This window comes from Protopterus annectens, chromosome 14.part0 (genome assembly GCF_019279795.1).
Source record: "Protopterus annectens isolate FY-2018-M chromosome 14.part0, PAN1.0, whole genome shotgun sequence".
Lineage (NCBI taxonomy): Eukaryota > Metazoa > Chordata > Ceratodontiformes > Protopteridae > Protopterus > Protopterus annectens.
In genome coordinates this window covers 653894736-653915420 of record NC_056748.1, presented here as the reverse complement: position 1 = coordinate 653915420, position 20685 = coordinate 653894736, and the positions used below count along the sequence as shown (strand labels likewise).

Sequence of the window (20685 nt, the reverse complement as noted above, 5' to 3'; positions counted from 1 at the left end):
CTCTCTAAAGAATCGCACATTATCCGTCTACATAAAGGAGGAAATTCAACAGACATTACTGACTTTAGACTTCTGTCAGTCTTATCCCCCTTCTCCAAAATACTTGAAAAATGTATTCAAACATGATTGCTATACTATGTCCTTCAAGAAGAAGTCCTATCCCTCACACAACGTGCAATCCATCCCACTCATGGTAGTAACACTGCACTTCTAATCTTTATAGATACTGTCAATAAAGCAAGAGATAATGGCAAACTAGTCTTCTCCTTATTTCTAGAATGTCTAAAACCTTCAACAATTTGTCACAGCAAGCTTCTACTTCAAATATCCCCACTAGGTCTGTCTCAGACCAACTTTCTGTGGTTCAAAAGCAATCCTGTCCAGTAGGTGTCAGTCAAGTCAGTAAAATAACACTCCACCTTCTCAGTTGCCATCACTGTTCCACAAGGCTCAATCTTTGGCCCCCTCCTCTTCAACATTCTTACCAACATCCTCCACACATCCACAAAATAGGCCTCCTTGATACAATGCACAGATGACTCTACACTCATATGCACCAAAAAAGTATTCATGAAACTTAGTCACTGAAATAGGGCTTTGTTACTCACAACTCATGCTAAACCCTCCCCCCCAAAAAAACAAACTACTAAATCCCTCTCTCTTGAAAAAACAAAATTTAAAACCACCTCTCTTTATAATACAGCCATTGAAGTCACTTCTCATAACAAATTATAAGGGATGATAGTGAATGATAAACTTAAATTTGACCTTCATATAGAAAATTGCATAAGAAAAAAAAAAACTCGACAAAAGCCAGGGATGCTTTACAGAACCAAGCACTTTCTCACCTTCTTCTTGTTCTTTCAACTGTTCCCGTTAGGGGTCGCCACAGCAGATCATCTGTTTCCATTTCGTCCTGTCCTCTGCATCTTGCTGTGTTACACCAACCACCTGCATGTCCTCTCTCACCACATCCATAAACTTTATCTTAGACCTTCCTCTTATCAGACAGCTCCATCCTTAGCATCCTTTTCCCAATATGCCCATCATCCATCCTCATCACATGTCCAAACCAACATAATCTTGCCTCTCTGGCACTTTCTCACCTTCTTGTTCTTTCAACTGTTCCCGTTAGGCGTCGCCACAGCAGATCATCTGTTTCCATTTCGTCCTGTCCTCTGCATCTTGCTGTATTACACCAACCACCTGCATGTCCTCTCTCACCACATCCATAAACTTTATCTTAGACCTTCCTCTTATCAGACAGCTCCATCCTTAGCATCCTTTTCCCAACATGCCCAGCATCCATCCTCATCACATGTCCAAACCAAGACAATCTTGCCTCTCTGGCTTTGTCTCCAAACTGTCCAATCTGAGTCGACCCTCTACTGATTCCTAATCCTGTCCATCCTCGTCACACCAAATGCAAATCTTACCTTCTTTAACTCTGCCACTGCCAGTTCTGACTCCTGCCTTTTTGTCAATGCCGCCATCTCCAACCCATATAACATAGTTGATCTCACTACTGGAGATGCACAAGCCAGTGCATTTCTTTGTGCTGGTCCCAAGCCCAGATAAATGGGGAGGGTTATGTCAGGAAGGCCATTTGATGTAAAACTTTTGCCAAATGACATATGCAGACAACAATACATGCACTTTCTAACCAATGTAACTAAAATGCAACTAAAGCTAAACTTACCACTTCTTACCTGCTTCCCTCACTACTCTGTGGTTCATGTCATCCTTACTAACTTCCAAGCATCACAAAAAGCAAAACTTGAACAATGTTGTAATAAAGTGGCTAAATATGCAACAAATACCCCTTTCAGAACCCACAATTGTATAGCAGTGCAAAGCTCACGGAGTGGTGTGGTTCAAGGATTGCAACCGGTTAATTAATAAATTGTACACTCTTTATTAATAAGTTAAGCGCTTTTGTCCCTGTGAATCAAGGACTTCATCAGAACAATTAAAATGAATTAAGTGCATCTCTTTTAAAATAATTTGACTGTCATGTGACTGTAAATTGTCAGTTAAGTCCATCAAATCAGAACAATCAGTAGAGTAAATTAACTTGGCTTGTGAGTCAATGAATAGCTTGGCTTTGTGCATATCTTCCAGCAGGCATAGGCTGCTCCCTCAGAAAACCTGATTAGCATATGACCTGCCCAAGAAGATGGCCCACCACAGTGATTCTACAGACCATAAAGAATCACTACACAGGGCCTATGTCTGAATTGGAAAATACCTGTATTAGAGCTTACCAATAGCTGTAGCCCTTTCTAAACCCAAAGAATAGTCTTCCACACTGAATAGTCTGTGTCTGCAGTACTGAGATTTGTAATGGTCATAAATGCAATTCAGTTCATCTGAAATATTTACTACTCAGCAGTCCTATTCGTGGCCTTGTGATTAGACCAGGATGTCTCAAGGCCCTGCTTTGGCCATTAATCTTTCAGGAGTCATCTCTCCAGCAATGTGCATGTGTGGTGTTTTTTTTTTGTAAAAGAAAGACATCCACTGTCCATTTTAGCATTTCTCCTTCAACATACACATAGTCTTGTATTCCTGCTCTTTCCTTTTAAATGGTCAGACATGCAGTATTGAGTTTCTTTACAAGTTTGCATCTCTTGTGAAGCAATTACCATTGTGCTAGCAAAGTAAGATTTTTGTTTTGTATATACTCTGCAGTTACCATATCCCATTTATATATTTTTTTCATTTTTCTTCATTGCAATGATTTGTCTGTACAGTCTGAGTAGCAGACTGTATGTTGTCCATTACACCAGGTACCTGCTCAAATGGTTCCCATTCAGAAGCCTGAAACATCATAAGCCTGAAAATCAAAATCCTGAAACCAAAAGCCTGAAAATTCAGAATCCTGAAAACTCAAAATCCTGAAAGCCCAAAATCCTGAAACTCAAAATCCTGAAAACACAAAATAGACATACTGATGTCATTGTGGCTTTGCTATTGTTAGCCCTGTCGTGTTAGGTCATGCGTTGGGGTCAGGTAAGTGTGCGGTTGGTTTTATGTTAGGGTTAGGGGCGGTTTAAGTGAGTTAGGGTTAGGGCGCAGGTTAGGCATGTATGCAATAGTGACAAATATTGGGGTTAGAGGCGGTTTAAGTGAGTTAGGGTTAGGGTGCGGCTCAGGTGAGTGTGCGATAGTGACGGACCTTAGGGTTAGGGTTAGGGTCAGGGTCAGTTGGTAGATATTAGTGTCTTTATAGTGACATATTAGCATTATTTGTGTTTTCAGGATTTTGAGTTTCAGGATTTGGGGCTTTCAGGATTTTGAGTTTTCAGGATTCTGAATTTTCAGGCTTTTGGTTTCAGGATTTTGATTTTCAGGCTTATGATGTTTCAGGCTTCTGAATGGGAACCGCTCAAATATATACTTTAAACTCCCTTATGCTTTCTTACATTTATTTCTGTATATATTGTTAATACTATATATCAGTAGCATAGCAAGTATGGAGCAAAGGGGGTAATCACCCCAGGTACAAAGTGTTAGGGAGGTGTGACCAGACTTCCTGCAGCATGTCTTTCTATGTACCAAAACTCTGGTGCAGAAAGGCACTTTAGTGGTTTTTTCATTCTTTTTTATTTTCTTTTCAATTAAAGAGCTTTGGTGGGCATGTAGTATCAGTAGGAAGACGATACAAAAAGTGCCAATCGGGTTTCTGCATTATGCCTCTGGCAAAGTTTTTGTTTCTTTGGCTGTTCAGTCTAAGAGCTGAGGAGGACATGGAATGGCTATTGCCCATTGACAAAGCATTTTTTTTATTTTTTATTTTTTTTTTTCAGCAACTGGCACAGAAAGTAGGCAGAGTTAGCTATGGCTCTGCTGTATGTATCTTATTTGACTATCCCTATAGTGACATTTGTTTACTCGTATGCTATTCTATTCTATAACAATTTTCTCTGTACACTCTGTGAATCACTACTGTAACCTTGCACGATGCATCATTAAGAATATTTTTGAGCTTTTATCACCAAGAATCCAAGTGAAGTGGTCTCTTACTGCCCCATTGGTCATTGGACTGTGTCAGTAAACAAATGCAAATAAATATTACACAACAGTCTCAGACCACATTGTTCTTTCCTCTTTATTTGATCTGTCCTGGGAATAGAAATTCTACTGTCTCATGTCCTTCAGTACTATGCTGACAGTTTTGTGGTTGCTACTACTCCCAGCTCTCTACTTTACTGTTGCCTTCACTGACATGTTTGACAGTGTCATGTGACTCCTTCAGCATTACTCAGCATCCTGTATCACATCATAGCACATCACCTTCTACACCCCAGAAGGGTCATGTACCTATGAGGACTTCCATATCCGTATCCCTCCATAAAGCAGCTTTGTTTTTTTTTTCCACTATTCTTATTACAGTTTAATTCATAATTTATCTTTTCCACCAACTGCACCTCCTTAAAGACATGCTTGTCCTCATACTTTTTAGGTTACTCAAGGTCAGATAATGTGGTATTTATTTAAACTTGCCAGCCACCCTCTGCTTATGCCTTGAATGCACCTCCTGAGAATACTCTGGTGCATTCTGGAACTTACTAATGTGACATAAACATCATTGATCAAGTCAAAAGTAGCCTGTCTGTTGATACAAAGCCTTACTACTGATGTTTACTTGGCCATTTTATAATACAGCAAAAACACAGTATATCAAGCTTTGCTCAGGGAATTTAGGATTTGTATAATGTTTTGTTCCTTATACAAGAGTTTCTTTACTTCATTTCACTATAAATTGCATAGTGATACACTACGTGCATGCTAACTACCAGACTGCCAAAAATGAACAATTCAACAATGTTGCTTTCTTTTGTAACAGACCACCACAGAAAAACATAAAATGAATGTACCAGAAACTATGAACGAAGTCCTTGATATGTCAGACGACGATGGTATGTTTAATTATTTGAAAATATTTTTATTTGTATAGCAATGCTGGATTTTTATTTATGTTTGTATCTTTGTGAGTGTTTTGCTTTATTTTTTATGTTTGCTTCTGGTACCTTGTCATGACCTGTATTTGTTTAAATCATACAGTTCATAAAGACAGTGTTCCTGAAATTCTCAATGAAGCAGAGTATATTTCAGATGGTGAAGAAGGTATTTGAATGTTTTCTGCCACTGGGGTGTATCCCACACTATTAATGTAATTCTCTGTATTCCATCTTAACTAACATAGTTAGTCCTTCTGGTGGAAAGAATCCAGTCTTCTCTGTGGGTCTTTTGTTGTGGCTTGCTTATGATGTGTGTGTGTCTGTCTTCTGGTTCTTCCTTTGTGTTTGATTCATACACTAACTTTCTTATTTTATGCTAACATTTCACAACTTACCTGTATTTTAAACTGGTTTCTTCTTTTGGAGAATCATTTCTGTTCAAAATACATAAAATTCTGCAAAGTATTTTTTTTCAATTTGTCTTATTTTTGAGTAATGCCACAGACATGTATTTTACTTATTTTATTTTTCAGATTTCTTATGTTGCTGTTTCTAATATCCATACATAACAAACGTGCCATATTGCATTGTGTTTCAGTAATCAAGAAAACACTGTTGGTTTTCTTTTGTAGATCATACTAAGGTTTAAATTGCCCTCTAAAATGCATAAGCTTGTTTCTAATACAACCATTGGGGATAAATAAGGTAGAAGTAGAGCTTTGCCCTTGTTTTACTTCAGTTCATCAAGAGGCAGCAGGAAAAAATGTACAATTCTGTAGACTAAACCTAGATTTGGATGTGTTATGTTTTTCCTCTTGGTGAATGCTGCTGTATTTAAAACAAAACTGATTTAGAAGATCATCTTGTAAGCTGACAGGACATTTATGTAAAATATAAAACCTTTACTGAAGTACCAGTGCTATATATAATGATAAGTGCTTGTAAATGCAACGTTTGCAAAAACAGAGTGAGAATAATTGTGTTATTGCATAGCTGTTGTATGTAACGCCCCACTTTTATGAGTGTCAAAACACCCACCCTACATTTCAGAAGACAATGAGGGAGAAATATCCAAATTAGGACTTTTCACAGTTGTGCAGTACCAGCACATGAAGAATTGTTCACTTGAATATGTTGATCTCCACTAGTTAGTGAAAAATGTTGTATAGAAGTGATGTAATGGAATGGTGAGCCCAACTTCCTGCATAAGCCCAGGCCTGTTTTCAGGGAGGTCCAAACAAGTCTGAAAATTTATACTTACAACCTTCGCTATTCAACATTTTCTGTGGGACTAGGCTAAATGAGGGAGGATAATAATCTGTGAATATGTTATATTTGTTGTAAATTAGTAAAAGAGTAATATAATAAGCAAAATATTGACAATTTCAGTTTAGTAAATGCCTGTTTTTTTCATTTCCTCCTTTTTTGTTAATGGGGACACTGCAAGCACTTTTCTTATACCTATAGGAAGCTCAGGGAGTTACCCAAACGAACAAAGCCATGTGACCAAAAGAACTGTACCACTGTAACAGTTGGCACTGTTTAATATATTTATTAACCAGGAAAGACGTAGGAGAAAAGATGAAAAAAATCTGAGCATTCAGCTCAGCAAGCTGTGTGAATAATGAATGTACACACTAGCAACGGATTTTAGACAGCACTTCAGCTTTAAAGAAAAATGTTTTGAGTCTCGTGAGAAAAGGTTGTGTAAGATGGCTGTTCAGATCTACAACAGATTTTGTCATGCCATAGCCCACTTTCGCTTAGCCCTCAGACTCTTCTCTTGGTTATAATGCCTTTAAGATGCTCAAATGAGAGAAAGTAATTCTGCCTTAAGTAAACACATTTGTTCAGAGAAGAAAAATTCAGTTTTCGTCTGGTATGTATAACAAATCATGTCATGCCGATGAAACCATACATTAGTTGTGTATTTCAAAGCTAAAGGCAAGTGCCAAACTAATGGCTGCTAGATACTAAAGGAGTCATTCATGTGTATTGTCCCTTTAAATTAACTCCTTTCTGGCAATTCTCTAAAAGTGTAAAAAAGCACCATCTCCACTCTGAAATGCCTATCTTCCTAAACACAGCAGCCAGAGATTAGTCAGATAACAGAGTAATGAATCCTGTTCCTGCTTCATACCACATCTGAGCTGTCTTTAGCCTGCAGCTGTTGCTTTCTGTTACATTTGTGGATGTAGAAACACTTCTCTCATGAATAGACTATATGAGCATGCTGCCTGTAACAGAAAAATAAACAACAGGTAAACAGTTCTGTGCCTCTAGTTTACTGGCGGACTGCCAAATAGTGTTCTTCACATCACTTTATTCCATCAACTGTTATTAGCATTCTCCTGGAGTTCCCTTAATGCTAAGAAAACGCCTCGTTACTAAAGTAAGGAAAGGTTATATTTCACTTTGCTGTTACTGTCATATGAGCCAAAGATCTACTGGGTCTTCAGGAAGGAAAGAAGACAGACTGAAAATGAATTGCAGTCACAAGGTGATGGGATTTGACTCTCAGTAAAGACTTAAACAGTCAGTGAGCACTCAGACGGTGTGCAGCTGAAACACTTGTATGACCTAAGTATTAATTTGCATATTTCACATGGATACTCTTTAAAGGAGGTTTAAGGTATTATATAGTGCATATTCTGGTTTTGCAGGGTTTTTGATGTTTTGCTTGTATAACTTTTCAGTGTAATATCTTTGCTTGTTGTTTTGGCCAAAGTTTTAACAAGTTAACATCTATGCAGCTTTTTTGATTCCTGCTCCAGCCTGAATTTACAGAGCAGTTATGTGCTGTGAATAGTCTTGGATTCTAGCCAGGAAGCTGTCTCTTGTTTCTGAATGGCAAGGCCATTGGGACTTATAATGGGGTCTTAGTCTGGCCTCTGGGATAGCTTGAAATCAATAGCTGGTGGACAGTACTTTTTTTTTTTTTGATAGTCTTGAAACGTAAAGAAGGAATAAGAAATAGAACAGTGCTATAAAACAAGTGAACCAAAAAGTGTTTGAAAAGACAGCCCAGTTTTTGGTCACTGAGAAGTCTTATTACCTTTTCCTTGATCATCTTACTTCTACCAAGGATTCACTTTGTTTATTGACTTTCATGTGACCCGAGAGTAAATATTACAATTCCTCCAAACAATTTGCTGTGTTCTAGAGCAGTAGTTTTATGAGTAGTATTAAAATTGCAACAAACACCTTGCTGTGTTTTAGATTATTAGTTGTTATGAGTACTATTATAATTGCTGCAAACACCTTGCTGTGTTCTAGATCATTAGTTGTTATGAGTAATATTAAAATTGATCCAAACACTTTCTGGTTGTCTAGATCATTAGTTACTATGGGTAATATTACAATTGCTCCAAACACCTTGCTGTGTTCTAGATCAGTAGTTATTATGAGCAATATTAAAACTGCAACAAATACCTTGCTGTGTTCTAGATTATTAGTTGTTATGAATACTATACTATTATAATTGCTCCAAACCTTGCTGTGTTCCAGATCATTAGTTGTTATGAGTAATATTACAGTTGCTTCAAACATCTTGTTGTGTTCTAGATCAGTAATTGCTTTAAGTAAAAGTCAGCTTGAACCATTTATTGTTTTCATGACTATGTCTACCCAAAGCTAAGTTGACACCATTATTTCTGCATTCATGTTTGATCTATTTTAATATTAAATATCCTGATACCGTCAGTCAAAGTCACATGTTCTCACTGTGCATATTATATCCAGTGTTGTCATGATAAATTTATTATTGAATACCAGAAGTTTATTGTGTAATCTGATGATAACTATGCGTATAACTTTGATTGGATCACGTTTTGTGATCTGTGGCTTGTTTCTTGGCATGGGCAGATGGTGCCTTACATGTGACTTAAGCACAGCAGGTGGAACAAGCCAAGGAGGAAAAGATTCCAAGGGGTGTATTGTCTGTTAACCTGTTACTGTGAGGAGGCTGATGTATGTTTAGCAGGTCTCATGACTCATTAATGAATCCCTAGAGGAGACAGGAGCCATTTGTTCAGTACGGATGAGCAGATCTTCCTGAGGAGCAGGAAACTGTCCCAAACAACAGTGATTTCATGCACCTCTGCTGAATGCCTGTATAGCACACAGAAGATAAATTTAGGCTTGACTGCAAGAAAGAAGAAAAAAAAAACTTTTGATTTATGCCTTGACCTGTGTCACAGTTCAAAGGGTCTTGTTGAAATATCCCACTCACAAGACAGATGGATAGATAAGATGGCTAGAATGTAAAAATATTTCCTGCAAAAAATAAATTGCATTTAACTGCATGTCTCTAGATGATTGTTATTGTTGAAGTGGCACCCCAATCTCTTGTGCAGAAATGGGAAAAGGAAATGGATGGATGTAAACTAGGTCAGATGTACAGGCTGCCTCTGTCCATTGGAGACATAGCTGCTGTACCTATGGTATATTTCTGATTTCCCGTCCATTGGTCCCAGTTTCTCTTGAATACGGTTAAGGAAGAGCTCTGTTTCATATGGAATGGAAGCCTGTTCCAGAGAAGGAATTCTCTGTCATATACCTGTCCCTCCAACATGTCTTTATGTTGCAAGCAAAGTTTAAAGATCATGTGCAAACTGACAAAATTAAAGTAGCCCATTTGTTCTCAAAATGCATTTCCTCAGTATTTGTTTAACTTGGCTGTCTTTCTGTCATTTAAGTCTGCATTCTTACTTTTCTTATTAATGAAGAACCGTACCCAAAACTGAAAAAGCATATGTTTTTCAGCTTATCATGAACTTTTCTGCATTACTCAGCTAGAGCGTCTTCTGTGTGGAGACATGCGTGAATGGGCGAACCTTCATTGAAGGTTGTGCGTCAGGGCCGGCAACTCGGCATGTAAAAATCTACTGCCAATCATTAGCGGACCGGAGTTCCGCTGTGGTGACCCTTAACTGGGAAAAGCCTAAAGACACAACAACTAATTTCTCTATATCACAGTAAATGGTTATTATTATTTTTAAAATTATTATACCCCAACATGACCTGAATAGGGGCTGTCTTTGATTGCTGTTGTGTCTTTCGGCTTTTCCCTGTTGGGGTCACCACTGCGGAACTCCGGTCCGCTAATGATTGGCAGATAGATTTTTACGTGCCGAGTTGCCAGCCCTGATGCACAACTGTCAACGAAGGTATGCCCATTCACACATGTCTCCACGCAGAAGCCGCACTAGCTGAGAATCTAACCGGACAGCATCTTATTGTGAGGCAACAATGCTACCGCAGCACCACCACCACAGCTCCATGATTTTATTTTACAATCAGTGCCTTTGTCTCCCTGATGCCATTTTAGAGGAACAGAGGGAAATCCCTATGAAGAGAGGATAATTTACTCTCTCATCAGCTTATAGCAGTCCTATGACTGCCTATTTTTGACTGTCAGCATCAATCCATATTTTTAATTATTTTGCTTCCTTTGATTTCATTTGTGGCCATGTCTGATACAGCATTTTAATAAATGTTTGAATAACTGGCTTGAAAATCTAGCTGAATTAATTGATGTCCATCGATAACACTGTTGCAGTATTCTTTACTAAAGGGATTCCCTGCCAAGGGTAGCCCATTGTCTGGCCAGTATACCAAAGCCTTAGTATTTTATAGCCATTGTATTCCATGCATTTGCTCCCTGCTCAAGGCATATGGCATAAAGGTAATGTACAGCTGTACATACCTCGGAATTTCTTTGCCACCAGTCTGAACGCCATCATTGATCATCAGTCTGAATACTCCTTCTGTGCTAGTTACTCAGTTGTGTTTCAGCTAAGTGCCCACTTGTGGCTGATTTCTTCTTATCCTTTCTTCCGTTTTTTAGTTTTGTGAGTTTACATGTTATCCAGAAAGAGAAGATGTCAGTGTGGGAGGCAGATTCCCATAAGGATCATCACGAGCAGTGTCTGTTCTGCTTGGGTGCTGCTCATGACCATATGCAATGTTCTGTCTGCCAAGCATTTTCCCTAAGACCCTACATAGTCATCTCTCCTCCTTGTCTATTTACCTTTAGCACCAACAGCTGAAATTGTTGACACAGGATGTTGTGGCACAATCATCCTGTCACAAAGGTCAGCTGCCTGCCAAGAAAAAGGCCAAAAGTGTCAGGTCTGATTCTGCTGTTGTCCCACCTCCACCTGACATCTCTCTTGAGGCTGGTGAAAGCCCATAGGACTGCCTTGTTGTTATGCCGGATTCCTCTGCTGCAACCATATAAGAGGCTGGCATGGATCTGACTTCTCGCATGTCCTCGGAGGCTCTGCAGCTGTCAATTCCTGATGTTGAGAGGGGACCTTGGCAGATTATTTCAGAGAGATCAAGGTGTATTCCACAGATACTTGTTCAGGAGGAATGTAGGCAGTGGTCTGAACGTCCTAGGGTGTTTTGGGCAGACGTCCCTTAAAAGAAAAAAAAAGCACGTTTCCCCTGCTCCTGAAGATTCACAGCATGACTGGCAGGATTTTATTCATGGGTTATTTAATGCACTGATGGCCTTGAAGCCTCCCCATGGAGTTTCTGTACCTATTCCCCCTTGGTCCTCTACACCACTCAAGAGGCCCAGAGAGCAGGACTCCTCTGATGAGGACTTGAATTCTCTGGAAGAGTCTTTGGCATATTCCTCTCAGATCCCTTCCCCCTTGGATTATGGCTCTGAGCAGGAAGACTCTACTAGTTCAGTCTCTTCCTTTGAAGAACTCTCCTTTGGGGATACTATCTGTCGTATGATGGAATTTTTTTAAATGGGGCTTTTTTCAGTGCTTCTGACATTCAAAAGAAGTATTATGAACTCCTCCAGATGGAGTCTCCTAAGCCTTCTACTATCCCTCCAGTCTTGGCTGCCCTTTTAGATGCCTTTTCAGCAGCCTCTGTGGCCCCTGATTGTCAACCTCCAGCCCCTAAGAAACCTGACAGATTTTACAAGGTAAAATAAGAAAAATTAATAGATATGTTTAAATAATTTACTAGAACAAAGCTTTCGGGTTTCCCCTTCTTCAGTGTATAAGCAAATAACTACAGAATCAGTCTTATATATTAAAAGCATAACACAACCTACCAATCAAAATACTAAAATAATTAAATAATTAAGCAACCAGTTAAGAATCAACTAGAGCATCATGGTTGCACATTGACTAACAGCTTAATTCTAGCTATCCCAGTGTGAAAACAGAGACTCAGCAGAGAAAGCCAATTGACTTATACTTCTGGGTACATTTCAGTAACTGGCTAGGAAGTGTACTGGCTGGATGCCAGTAAAAAAATACAGAGGACCTGAATGAAAATCAGCTAGAAAAGGTGAGTTAAAAACACTGACTAGGAAGAGTATTGCAGCTGTCCAGCAAAAAATCAGTGTAAGCTCCAGACATGACTTCCAGTAACCTAGATGAAATTATAAAACAATTGCACACAGACCTGATTAAAATAAACAAAACACTAATGGAGTATATCAACTCAAATAACAAAAGGCTGGAAAAAAATGGAAGAAGCTTTAAGCAGATATTCAAATGAGGTGATAACACTGCAAAAATCAAAGGTCAAAATGAAGAAAAGGCTGGCTGAATATGAGACTGTTCAAGAAGAGATGTTTAAAAATATATAATTAAGGGGCAGAGCACAAAATGAAAACCTGAGATTTTCTGCTGTACCAGAGAAGCTGGAAGAAACAGACTGTATTAATTTTATGAAAGCACAAATAAGCAACTGGACTGGTGATATGCCAGAGCAGGAATTGTTAAATGAATGGGCACATCATGTGTGTTCTCCAAACCTGGCTATGAGAAAGCAACTTAGATCTTTAATAGTAAAGGTGCAACCCTACCAGCAGAAAGAGTTGATTGTGACAAAAGTGTGTCAGAAGGACAAAGTACTAAAAGTGGGAGGCAGCAATGTTTGCAGAGAGTGATTACTCACTGTACAAGAGGTAGAAGAGGAGTAAATGTATTCCACTCTTCAAGGAATGTAGAGAAAGAAGCAAGTGTGAGATTCAAATTACTGCACCCAGCTGTCTTCAAAATATTATTTCCTTGAGGGACAAAATAAGAACCTGTTTGGTACTGGTGCTGCTGAGCTTTTTAAGTCTCTGCAGGATAAGGGTAAGACCTTGCAGGAATTGAAGCATATTTTTGTTTCTCCTACTCCTAAGTTCCAGAGAAATGTTCCTTCTAAATCTGCTTTTGTTTGCAGACAGCCTAGCCATCCTCACAAAGATAAGATGGGTTCTCGGTGGGTTCCTGCTGTTAAGTCTGCTCAGACTGCCACTTTTCAGAAACCTCCTTTTCAAGAGAGGCCAGATTCTGTCTGACTGTTTGTGTCCCTCTTTCGTGAGTCAGGTTCCCTTCTCTCTTCATCTTTTCCTGTCCCTTTCCAGTTGGTTAAGGATCACTTGGGTTCTGTCCATCATCCATCGTGGATACTTCATGATGTAGAAATCCCTTCCTCATTTTCTGGACATCCCTCAGCCTCCTCAGGAACACCTTCCTTTATTCCCAGAACTTATTCAAGGCCTTCTGGCACAAGGCACCATTCAAGCGGAGGCCCCTTCCCAGGAGAGGAAGGGATTTTATTCCAGAATGTTTCTGTTACTAGGAAAGAAGGTACCTTTCTAAAGATCCATTCCTTTTGGATGTTATCCCTTCAGACCCAGTTTCCTCCTCTTCTTTCCCAGGCTTTCCTGGTCTCCTTGGTGTCAAGGATGCTTATATTCACATCCCAATTCATACCCTTTTCAGGAAGTTTTTGTATTTCTCTGTTTCTTGCTTGCATTTTCAGTTCTCTGCTTTGCCCTTTGGCCTTTCTGATGCCCCAAGGATTTTCACCAAATGCCTTGCTCCTGTGATTGCTTTTTACAGGATGAGAGGGTTCAGATCTTTCCTTATTTGGATGACCTATGCATTCAGGCTTCCTCCCCCAAACTCTTGCTTCAGCACCTCCACTATACTATTTGTCTCTTGCAAAGCCTGAGGTTTACAATAAACTTCAAGAAATCAGTCCTGGTTCTTTCTCAAAATCATTTTTTTCTGTTGCAGGCTCTGGACTGTCCCTGCGGCTCCCCTGCTTCTTCCCAAGGCTGTTTCTCTACTCACCCTTTTCAATCCCGTCCTTATCAGGTTTCAGTTACAACCAGGGAGTTTCTAAGAGCACTAGGATTCATGATTTCCATCATTCCTGTGTTACTTCTAGCCAGACTTCACATGAGAAAAATGTGGTGGTCCCTAAAATCAGCATGGCTCCAACACTGTTATCCTTGAGATTTTCTTGTCCTTTTTCCATGCCTCAAGCTTGAGCTTCAGTGGTGGATTCATCAGCCGTCTCTCAATCTGGGACCTCCTTTTCAGCCCCCAAGTCCCTTCTCAGGAACTTTTTTGGATGCCCCAGACATGAGGTGGGGAGTCTGCTTTGGTCTCCTCAAAGTTCAGGGTCTCTGACCCCTCATCAGAGGTCAGACCACATTAATATCAAGGAGATGAGAGCTCTTCTTTTCACTCTTCAGACCTTTAATTTCCTTTTTTTTTCCCAGGCCCTCTCAAAATCTTATAGACAATCAACAACTGGGAGGGGGCACAGTCCTGCCTTCTTTGCAGCCCGGGACCTTAATTTTGTTCTTCAGAAATAGACTCAGGCTCCTTTTGAGTCTGCAGCTTCAACTTCCTTACTATATTGTACATAGAAGAATGTTCTTTCGGCCCTCACTTCTGCTAAGAGAGTGTCTGAACTCCAGGCTCTTATGGTTGTTCCTCCTTTTTGGTTTCTTATAGGGACAGGGTTTCTTTTCAAAGTAACAAATCTAGTTTAGAGTTCAAGTGGGAGAAATCTGACTCTTGTAATTAGTAGGTGTTACCTGGACTGAGATGATTTGTGCTGCATTCACAGTTTTTAAAATTGTAGCTAGAATTAGTCTTTGATGTTAATTTTCCTTTCTCAACTCATTGACTTGTCTCAAAAAAACTCTGTATTTTTTGCAAAAATGCTGAAATAAAAACACCAGAAGGAACATGCAGTTTTACAGAAAATGCAGTATAAAATATTAAATCAAATACAGACAGAAAATAGGAAGGGTGAGAAGAAAACATTTTCTTTCATTGTTGCACTTAAAGTTTGATTAAAGAGAAAGAAAACTAATTTGTAATAAGAAAAAAAGTAAGCTAAGTGTGAGTTTTCTTTTTCACTTGCTTCCTAAAAACTAAGCTTGAAAGTCTTGCTTTTGTTCAGACTCCAGGCCACACAATTTATCTGAGGTGTGATGCTGGCAATCTGTAACTGATAAGGCATATTTAAATGCCATTGTTTTAGAGGCATTGTTTTCTGAACGGCTCTGTAATTGCAATAAATGACCTAATTACTCTGCCAGTGTTCATAGTGTTCATGATGTAACAAATGATGAGACAAATGCAGGAAAGAAAAGCAAACAGAAATAAGTACAGACATAAAACAAAGGGAATAATTATTCAATGATGCTTTTTCCATATGTAGCGTGTGTGTAGTATTGGATTACAGGGAAGGAAAATCACTTTTTGAAAAGTACTTGCTGCTCATATTCCCAAGCAGACATTCTACATGTGCTGTGGTTTTGCAAATATTCACAGAATCTATGGGGATCTCTTAAGGTAAGATTAGAAAAGATGGGGTACCACAAATCAACATTATCTTGGGAAGTAGCCATTCTCCACATTATAGACTCTAAATTATCCAGTATGAAAGTGCATATACTAATAACTGTCTGCTCACTAAACAAACTTTATATAACCAAAAATTGGTTAGATCGCACCAAACTTTCATGGAATGGGTTTAGAAATATGGCATCAACATACATATCCTCTCAAAGATTAATTATAACAAACTTAAAAAAACGAGAATATTACCAGAATTATTGGAAGCTTATATTTAATCATATTTTGGTCACTTGATATTGATGCACCTTTTGCTAATTATACTACAAGGTAGTTATTTTGGAATATAGCCCATACTCGTATAATGGTCATGACTTAATGGTATTATTGTTATTTCAAGTACGTTGATAAACTTAACTCATAAGTTCTGCCTTCTCTCTTTCCTATTCTGATCATGGTAGCACTAATGTAGATATTATTGGTGTTTTAGAGAAATGGAGTTAGTAATGATTGTTACTGTCATTATTTAAACTTTATGCATCACCAACATTGTATTTTCTTTTCATATGTGTCTAACTTGGCTGCATACGGTGCACAAGATAAAAAAAAAACTTGACATTTGGGAGGAGTTTACTTTTAAGGAAGATCTCCTCTAAATATAACCTCCATAGCCACAACATGCTCTGCCTTCACTGATTAGTCTGCAGGAAATTTTGCTTCATTGTTGACATATTGACATCGTGTTGGGGACAGCAGAGTCCATTACCTAGTCAGCAAGAGGGAAAATACCTGGGGTGGGGGTTCAGATTGAGGCAATTTTCATTTTAATTAATTTCATTTAATTATTTAATTTGTTTATTTATTTATTGCTTAAGTTTCAGTTTTAAAGTTTGTTACATGTTGATTAATCTGGTTTTCAAATTCACATGCATTCTGTGTTCCTTTTATACGAAAACAAATTGAAGGCTGTTTATATTTCTATGTCATACAGGCACAAGTACATCACATGCAATATAATGGCCATAACTCTTAAATGTTTCTGATTTAAATTTACTAAATCTTACATTTAACCTCTCCATGATTTTTGCAGAATGCCCCTAATTTTTCCTAATAATTCTACCACATCCAACCCTCATAACACATTTAATTTTCTAGTAAATCACTGAGGAATATAGTTAGACACAAATGTTAGATATTAGAGTTTTATAATTTGTATTTTTTTTCCTGCAAAATCCATGCTAATGCAAAACTTATTCCATTAATAAACAGGCGTACTCACTCAGCCAGTGTGTAGCATAACCTGATATTTACATACAAAAATGTGACCCAGCCTACTAGAGCAGGAAACATCCAAGTTTGCATCATCAAAGTGGCAAGCGTGATGATGCACAGACAGGAAGTACTGCCCACGTAAAATCTATGGAGAGCCAATGTTTGTGAGCAGGAAATAACAGTAAAATGAAACAACAGAATATCCAGTAAACTGGATTTGCAGAGCAGGAAACCATCCTGTCATCCCAGAGGAAAGAGAAAGACTGCAGCTAAGTGCAAAAAATTGTTGTACATGATTTTTAAATCCCTAGCTCAAGCATTTCTGATGTTATTCATTTTGCAGATATCAAAACGTCCATCAGAGTAGGGTCCAAGGATGTCTTATATGCCAGACATAGTTTACCTCTCAACAGTAAGAAACAGAATATATAGATATGGCTTTAAGACAATCTGCATAGTATATGCTGTTTACACCCTGTCATATTTTTGTGAGAAACCTCTGTGGATGTTCCAGCTGTTGCCTGATCAGGTACGTACCACAGAGGGTTTTTTATTCAATGATAGTTCTAATGAGGGTCGAATACAGTGAATCAATGACTTCCCTGGACTTAGATGCCATGCCCTTGCTTATAAGTTGGGCAACATAAAATGATTTCCATACTACATTATACACATGTTGGTTGAAAGCCTGATTACTATCTACATATGTACCCAAATCCCTGATTACTGGCTCGGCTCTTAGGCGTGTGTTATCAATGTGGTTATTTTGCTGCATGGATGATAATTCTTGCCATGGCTTTGCATATGAGACTAGTCAGACTTAATCTGTGTAGTAATCTGAGACTAGTCAGTCTAAGTCTGTAGTTCCTGGGTTCTCTTGCTGGTCTGCCCTTGTGTAGTGAGATTCACTATTCGCATGGCACAGAGCCTGTCTGGAGGCTATGGTTAAACAGTGACTCCAGCTGTCTCAATAAGTCATTTTTATGCTGTTTAGGAGGGGGACAGCAGTGTCCGTTACCTAGTCAGCAAGAGGGAAAAGGCTTGGGGTGGGGGCCCATTAAAATTTTGTGTTTTTGGCCTTAGTGATTCTATCAAGGACCTGCTCCCTAGTTATAGTTGGGGGGATATGTTTGATGGTATTTCTGGGGGGGTGAATGGGAAGAGGGGGAGGTAAAACTGGAGCTGAATTTGTCAGCTAGTAGATTTACTGTATCTTCTGGCTGCATTTACAGTCAGTTTTACACAATACTGTGTGATACCTTTGAGTTTTCAGACATAACTAAAGAAAGCCTTCTGGTTGTATTTTGCCTGGGAGGCAATCTTTACCTCAAATTGAGCTTAAGCAGACTTAATTTATTCTCTTAGTTGTTTGTTTAGATTGATGAGAGTGGGGCATAGCACTTCCAAATCATGTCTATGACTTGTTTTCCTTTTGTTGCACAACCTGTTTATATTTGGATTCCACCAGGATGGTTTGTTTTTTTAGTAAGGTATTGGCTTATTTCTGGTGGGCAGAGCTGTCTCTCTGCATTTATTGACATCATTATACAGGGTTTCTGTGAACAATTCTGTGTAGGCAGCTGTGTTATCATAGTATAGAAGTTTGTAATTTTGACAGGCTATCACTTACTAGTATGAAGTTTGCCTTAGAATAGTTCCTAAATGTTACAGAGTTAGCCAGGGTCAAAGAATTGATTTTTATTATGAAGGAGACAGCTTTGTGGTCTGACCTTATCAAAGAGGAAAGTACACTAGGGGTTACAGCAATCGCCCATGTTTGTGAGTACCGGGTTGAGTATGTTTTCACCCCTAGTAGATGTATGGACTGTCTGATACAAGGTGTGTGTTAGCAAAGTCCAGGAATCTTTGGGCCTTGTAAGTATGAGGTCACATAAGTATCCCAGCTTATGCTAGGATAGTAGAAGTCACCCATGAATATGGTATTGTATTGAATGATGACAGCCTCCAGTAAATCCAAGTATGAGCTATGGATTTCTTAATAAAGGTGACTTATAGCTTGCAACAGTATAATATGGAACTTTACCTCTGGAAACCTGGACATGGAGAAGCTCAAGCATATCATCCTGTTTGACTAGTCTGGAGGTCTGTTTGTTGTTGATTTAGATTGAGACACCTCCACCTTTGGACCCTGCTTTTGCTGTAGCTGGCCAAAATGTGTGGAAGATATTGTAGCCCTGAACTGCCTTCCTTCTCTGGCTTTAAACCACGTTTCATTAACTGCACAGATGTCCATTTTGTCCATAGTGAGGAGAGCATGGATGGAGTGGAGTTTCTTGTTCAGGCACCTGGCATTGATTCCCTTGGGTTGGTTTTGCTGTGTCGGAATGTTTATCAGATTGCCAACACCTAAAAAAAAGGTACTATGGGAATGGACAGTGTTTTAGCCAGTATATGAAAGCCTAAAGGGTACAGGTGCAGACCATCCTTAGCAAAGCAGTGTGGTCTGTTGCCCACATCTTTCCATGCTGACAAATATTGTATCCCTTGTAGTCACACTAGAAACTAAGCCAGTTATTTAAGTCAGATGTCTTTTTTTCGTCATCCCTGGCAAAGGTAGAATGTTGCTCAGTGCTGGGCTCAAACCATCCTGGGACATATTTTCCAAGAGCTCCACAATGTTTCTCTTCATATAGCCCAGGGATGTACATCTCATAGGTTCATAGGTAGGTAATAGGCTGTCTGCCTGAGGGCATTTATAAGCCTAGCCAGAGTGTGTCGGCTTTCGCCACCCGATTGATTAATTAACTGATCCTCTGTCAAGCAGAGCCAATGAAGTAATCCCAGGGGTGTATTTTCTGTTACCCATCCACTCGTCAAGGTTTCTCTTGAAGAGTGTTAGTGAGGGGCTCTGCTTGATGTAATTTGGAATTTTGTTCCAAAGCATGGGGAGTCTCTGTGACAGGAATCTATCCCTCCAGCATGTTCTATTTATTGTTGTGGTGAGGTTTAGCTCATTAGAGCACGTGGCTCACAGTGACTTGGATTTCTTTAGGTGGAGCATGTCCATCAATTCTGAGTTGGATATGGCTTTGTAAGTCAGGCAGAGATCACCTCTGAGTAAGCGATATGCCACTGAGTACAGCTGGAGTTTTTTCAGTCGGGCTGCATAGGACATATGTCTGAGACCAGTAATCCTCTTGGTGAGGTACTTTTGTGGTCTTTCCAGCTGCTGGAAGTGTCTTGAGAGGGGCCATTGTACTCTATGATGGGTCTAATGAGTGACGAGTAGAGGGGCACTATAACCTCTTTATTTCTAGATGCGAACCCTTTAGTAATTAGATTGGCAACATAGAAGGATTTCCAAACTACTTTGGCAATATGATTGTCAAAGGATAGATTACTATCTACCTGGGTCCCCAGATCTCTTATTACCTCTTCTGTATTAAGGGGGGTGGCACCTATGTGGTAATTCGTGGGTGCTTTGTTTTTCCCAAATGGGATGACTATGCATTTTTTGGCATTTAGCTTGAGACCATGACTTTGACACCAGGTGTCCGTCTCAGTAAGGCCCTTTTGGAGGATGTCCGTGTCAGCTGGAGAGTCAAGTATGGCTCCCAGTTTGCAGTCATTGGTGAACTTGGTTAGCCATAGTCCTCCTGTGTTTGCCTGTACTTCTGAGACGTATATGCCAAACAGTGGGGGTCCCAGGACCAACCTTTGTGGGACACCACTTGTGGCTGGTTTAGAGTCGGACCTGGAGCCCACTATTCTTACCGTGTGAGTTCTGTCTGTAAGCCAGCTGGCAACCCATCTCGTGATACAGGGGTTTATGTTCAGGCTGGTGAGTTTTTCTGTAATAC

General features: G+C 39.3%; 1 protein-coding gene across 7 annotated transcripts in view; it reads left to right on the top strand.

Moving 5' to 3' along the window:
- The window catches only part of ANK3 (ankyrin 3), a 2432060-nt gene that overhangs the window by 1683100 nt on the left and 728275 nt on the right, over nucleotides 1–20685 (top strand). For 6 of the 7 annotated variants that reach the window (XM_044056400.1, XM_044056402.1, XM_044056401.1 and 3 more), the window contains 2 exons: nucleotides 4850–4922; nucleotides 5068–5130. In XM_044056400.1, the coding sequence (XP_043912335.1) occupies nucleotides 4850–4922; nucleotides 5068–5130 (136 nt within the window). The remainder of the gene's footprint in view (nucleotides 1–4849; nucleotides 4923–5067; nucleotides 5131–20685) is intronic. The other variant, XM_044056406.1, reaches the window with a different exon arrangement.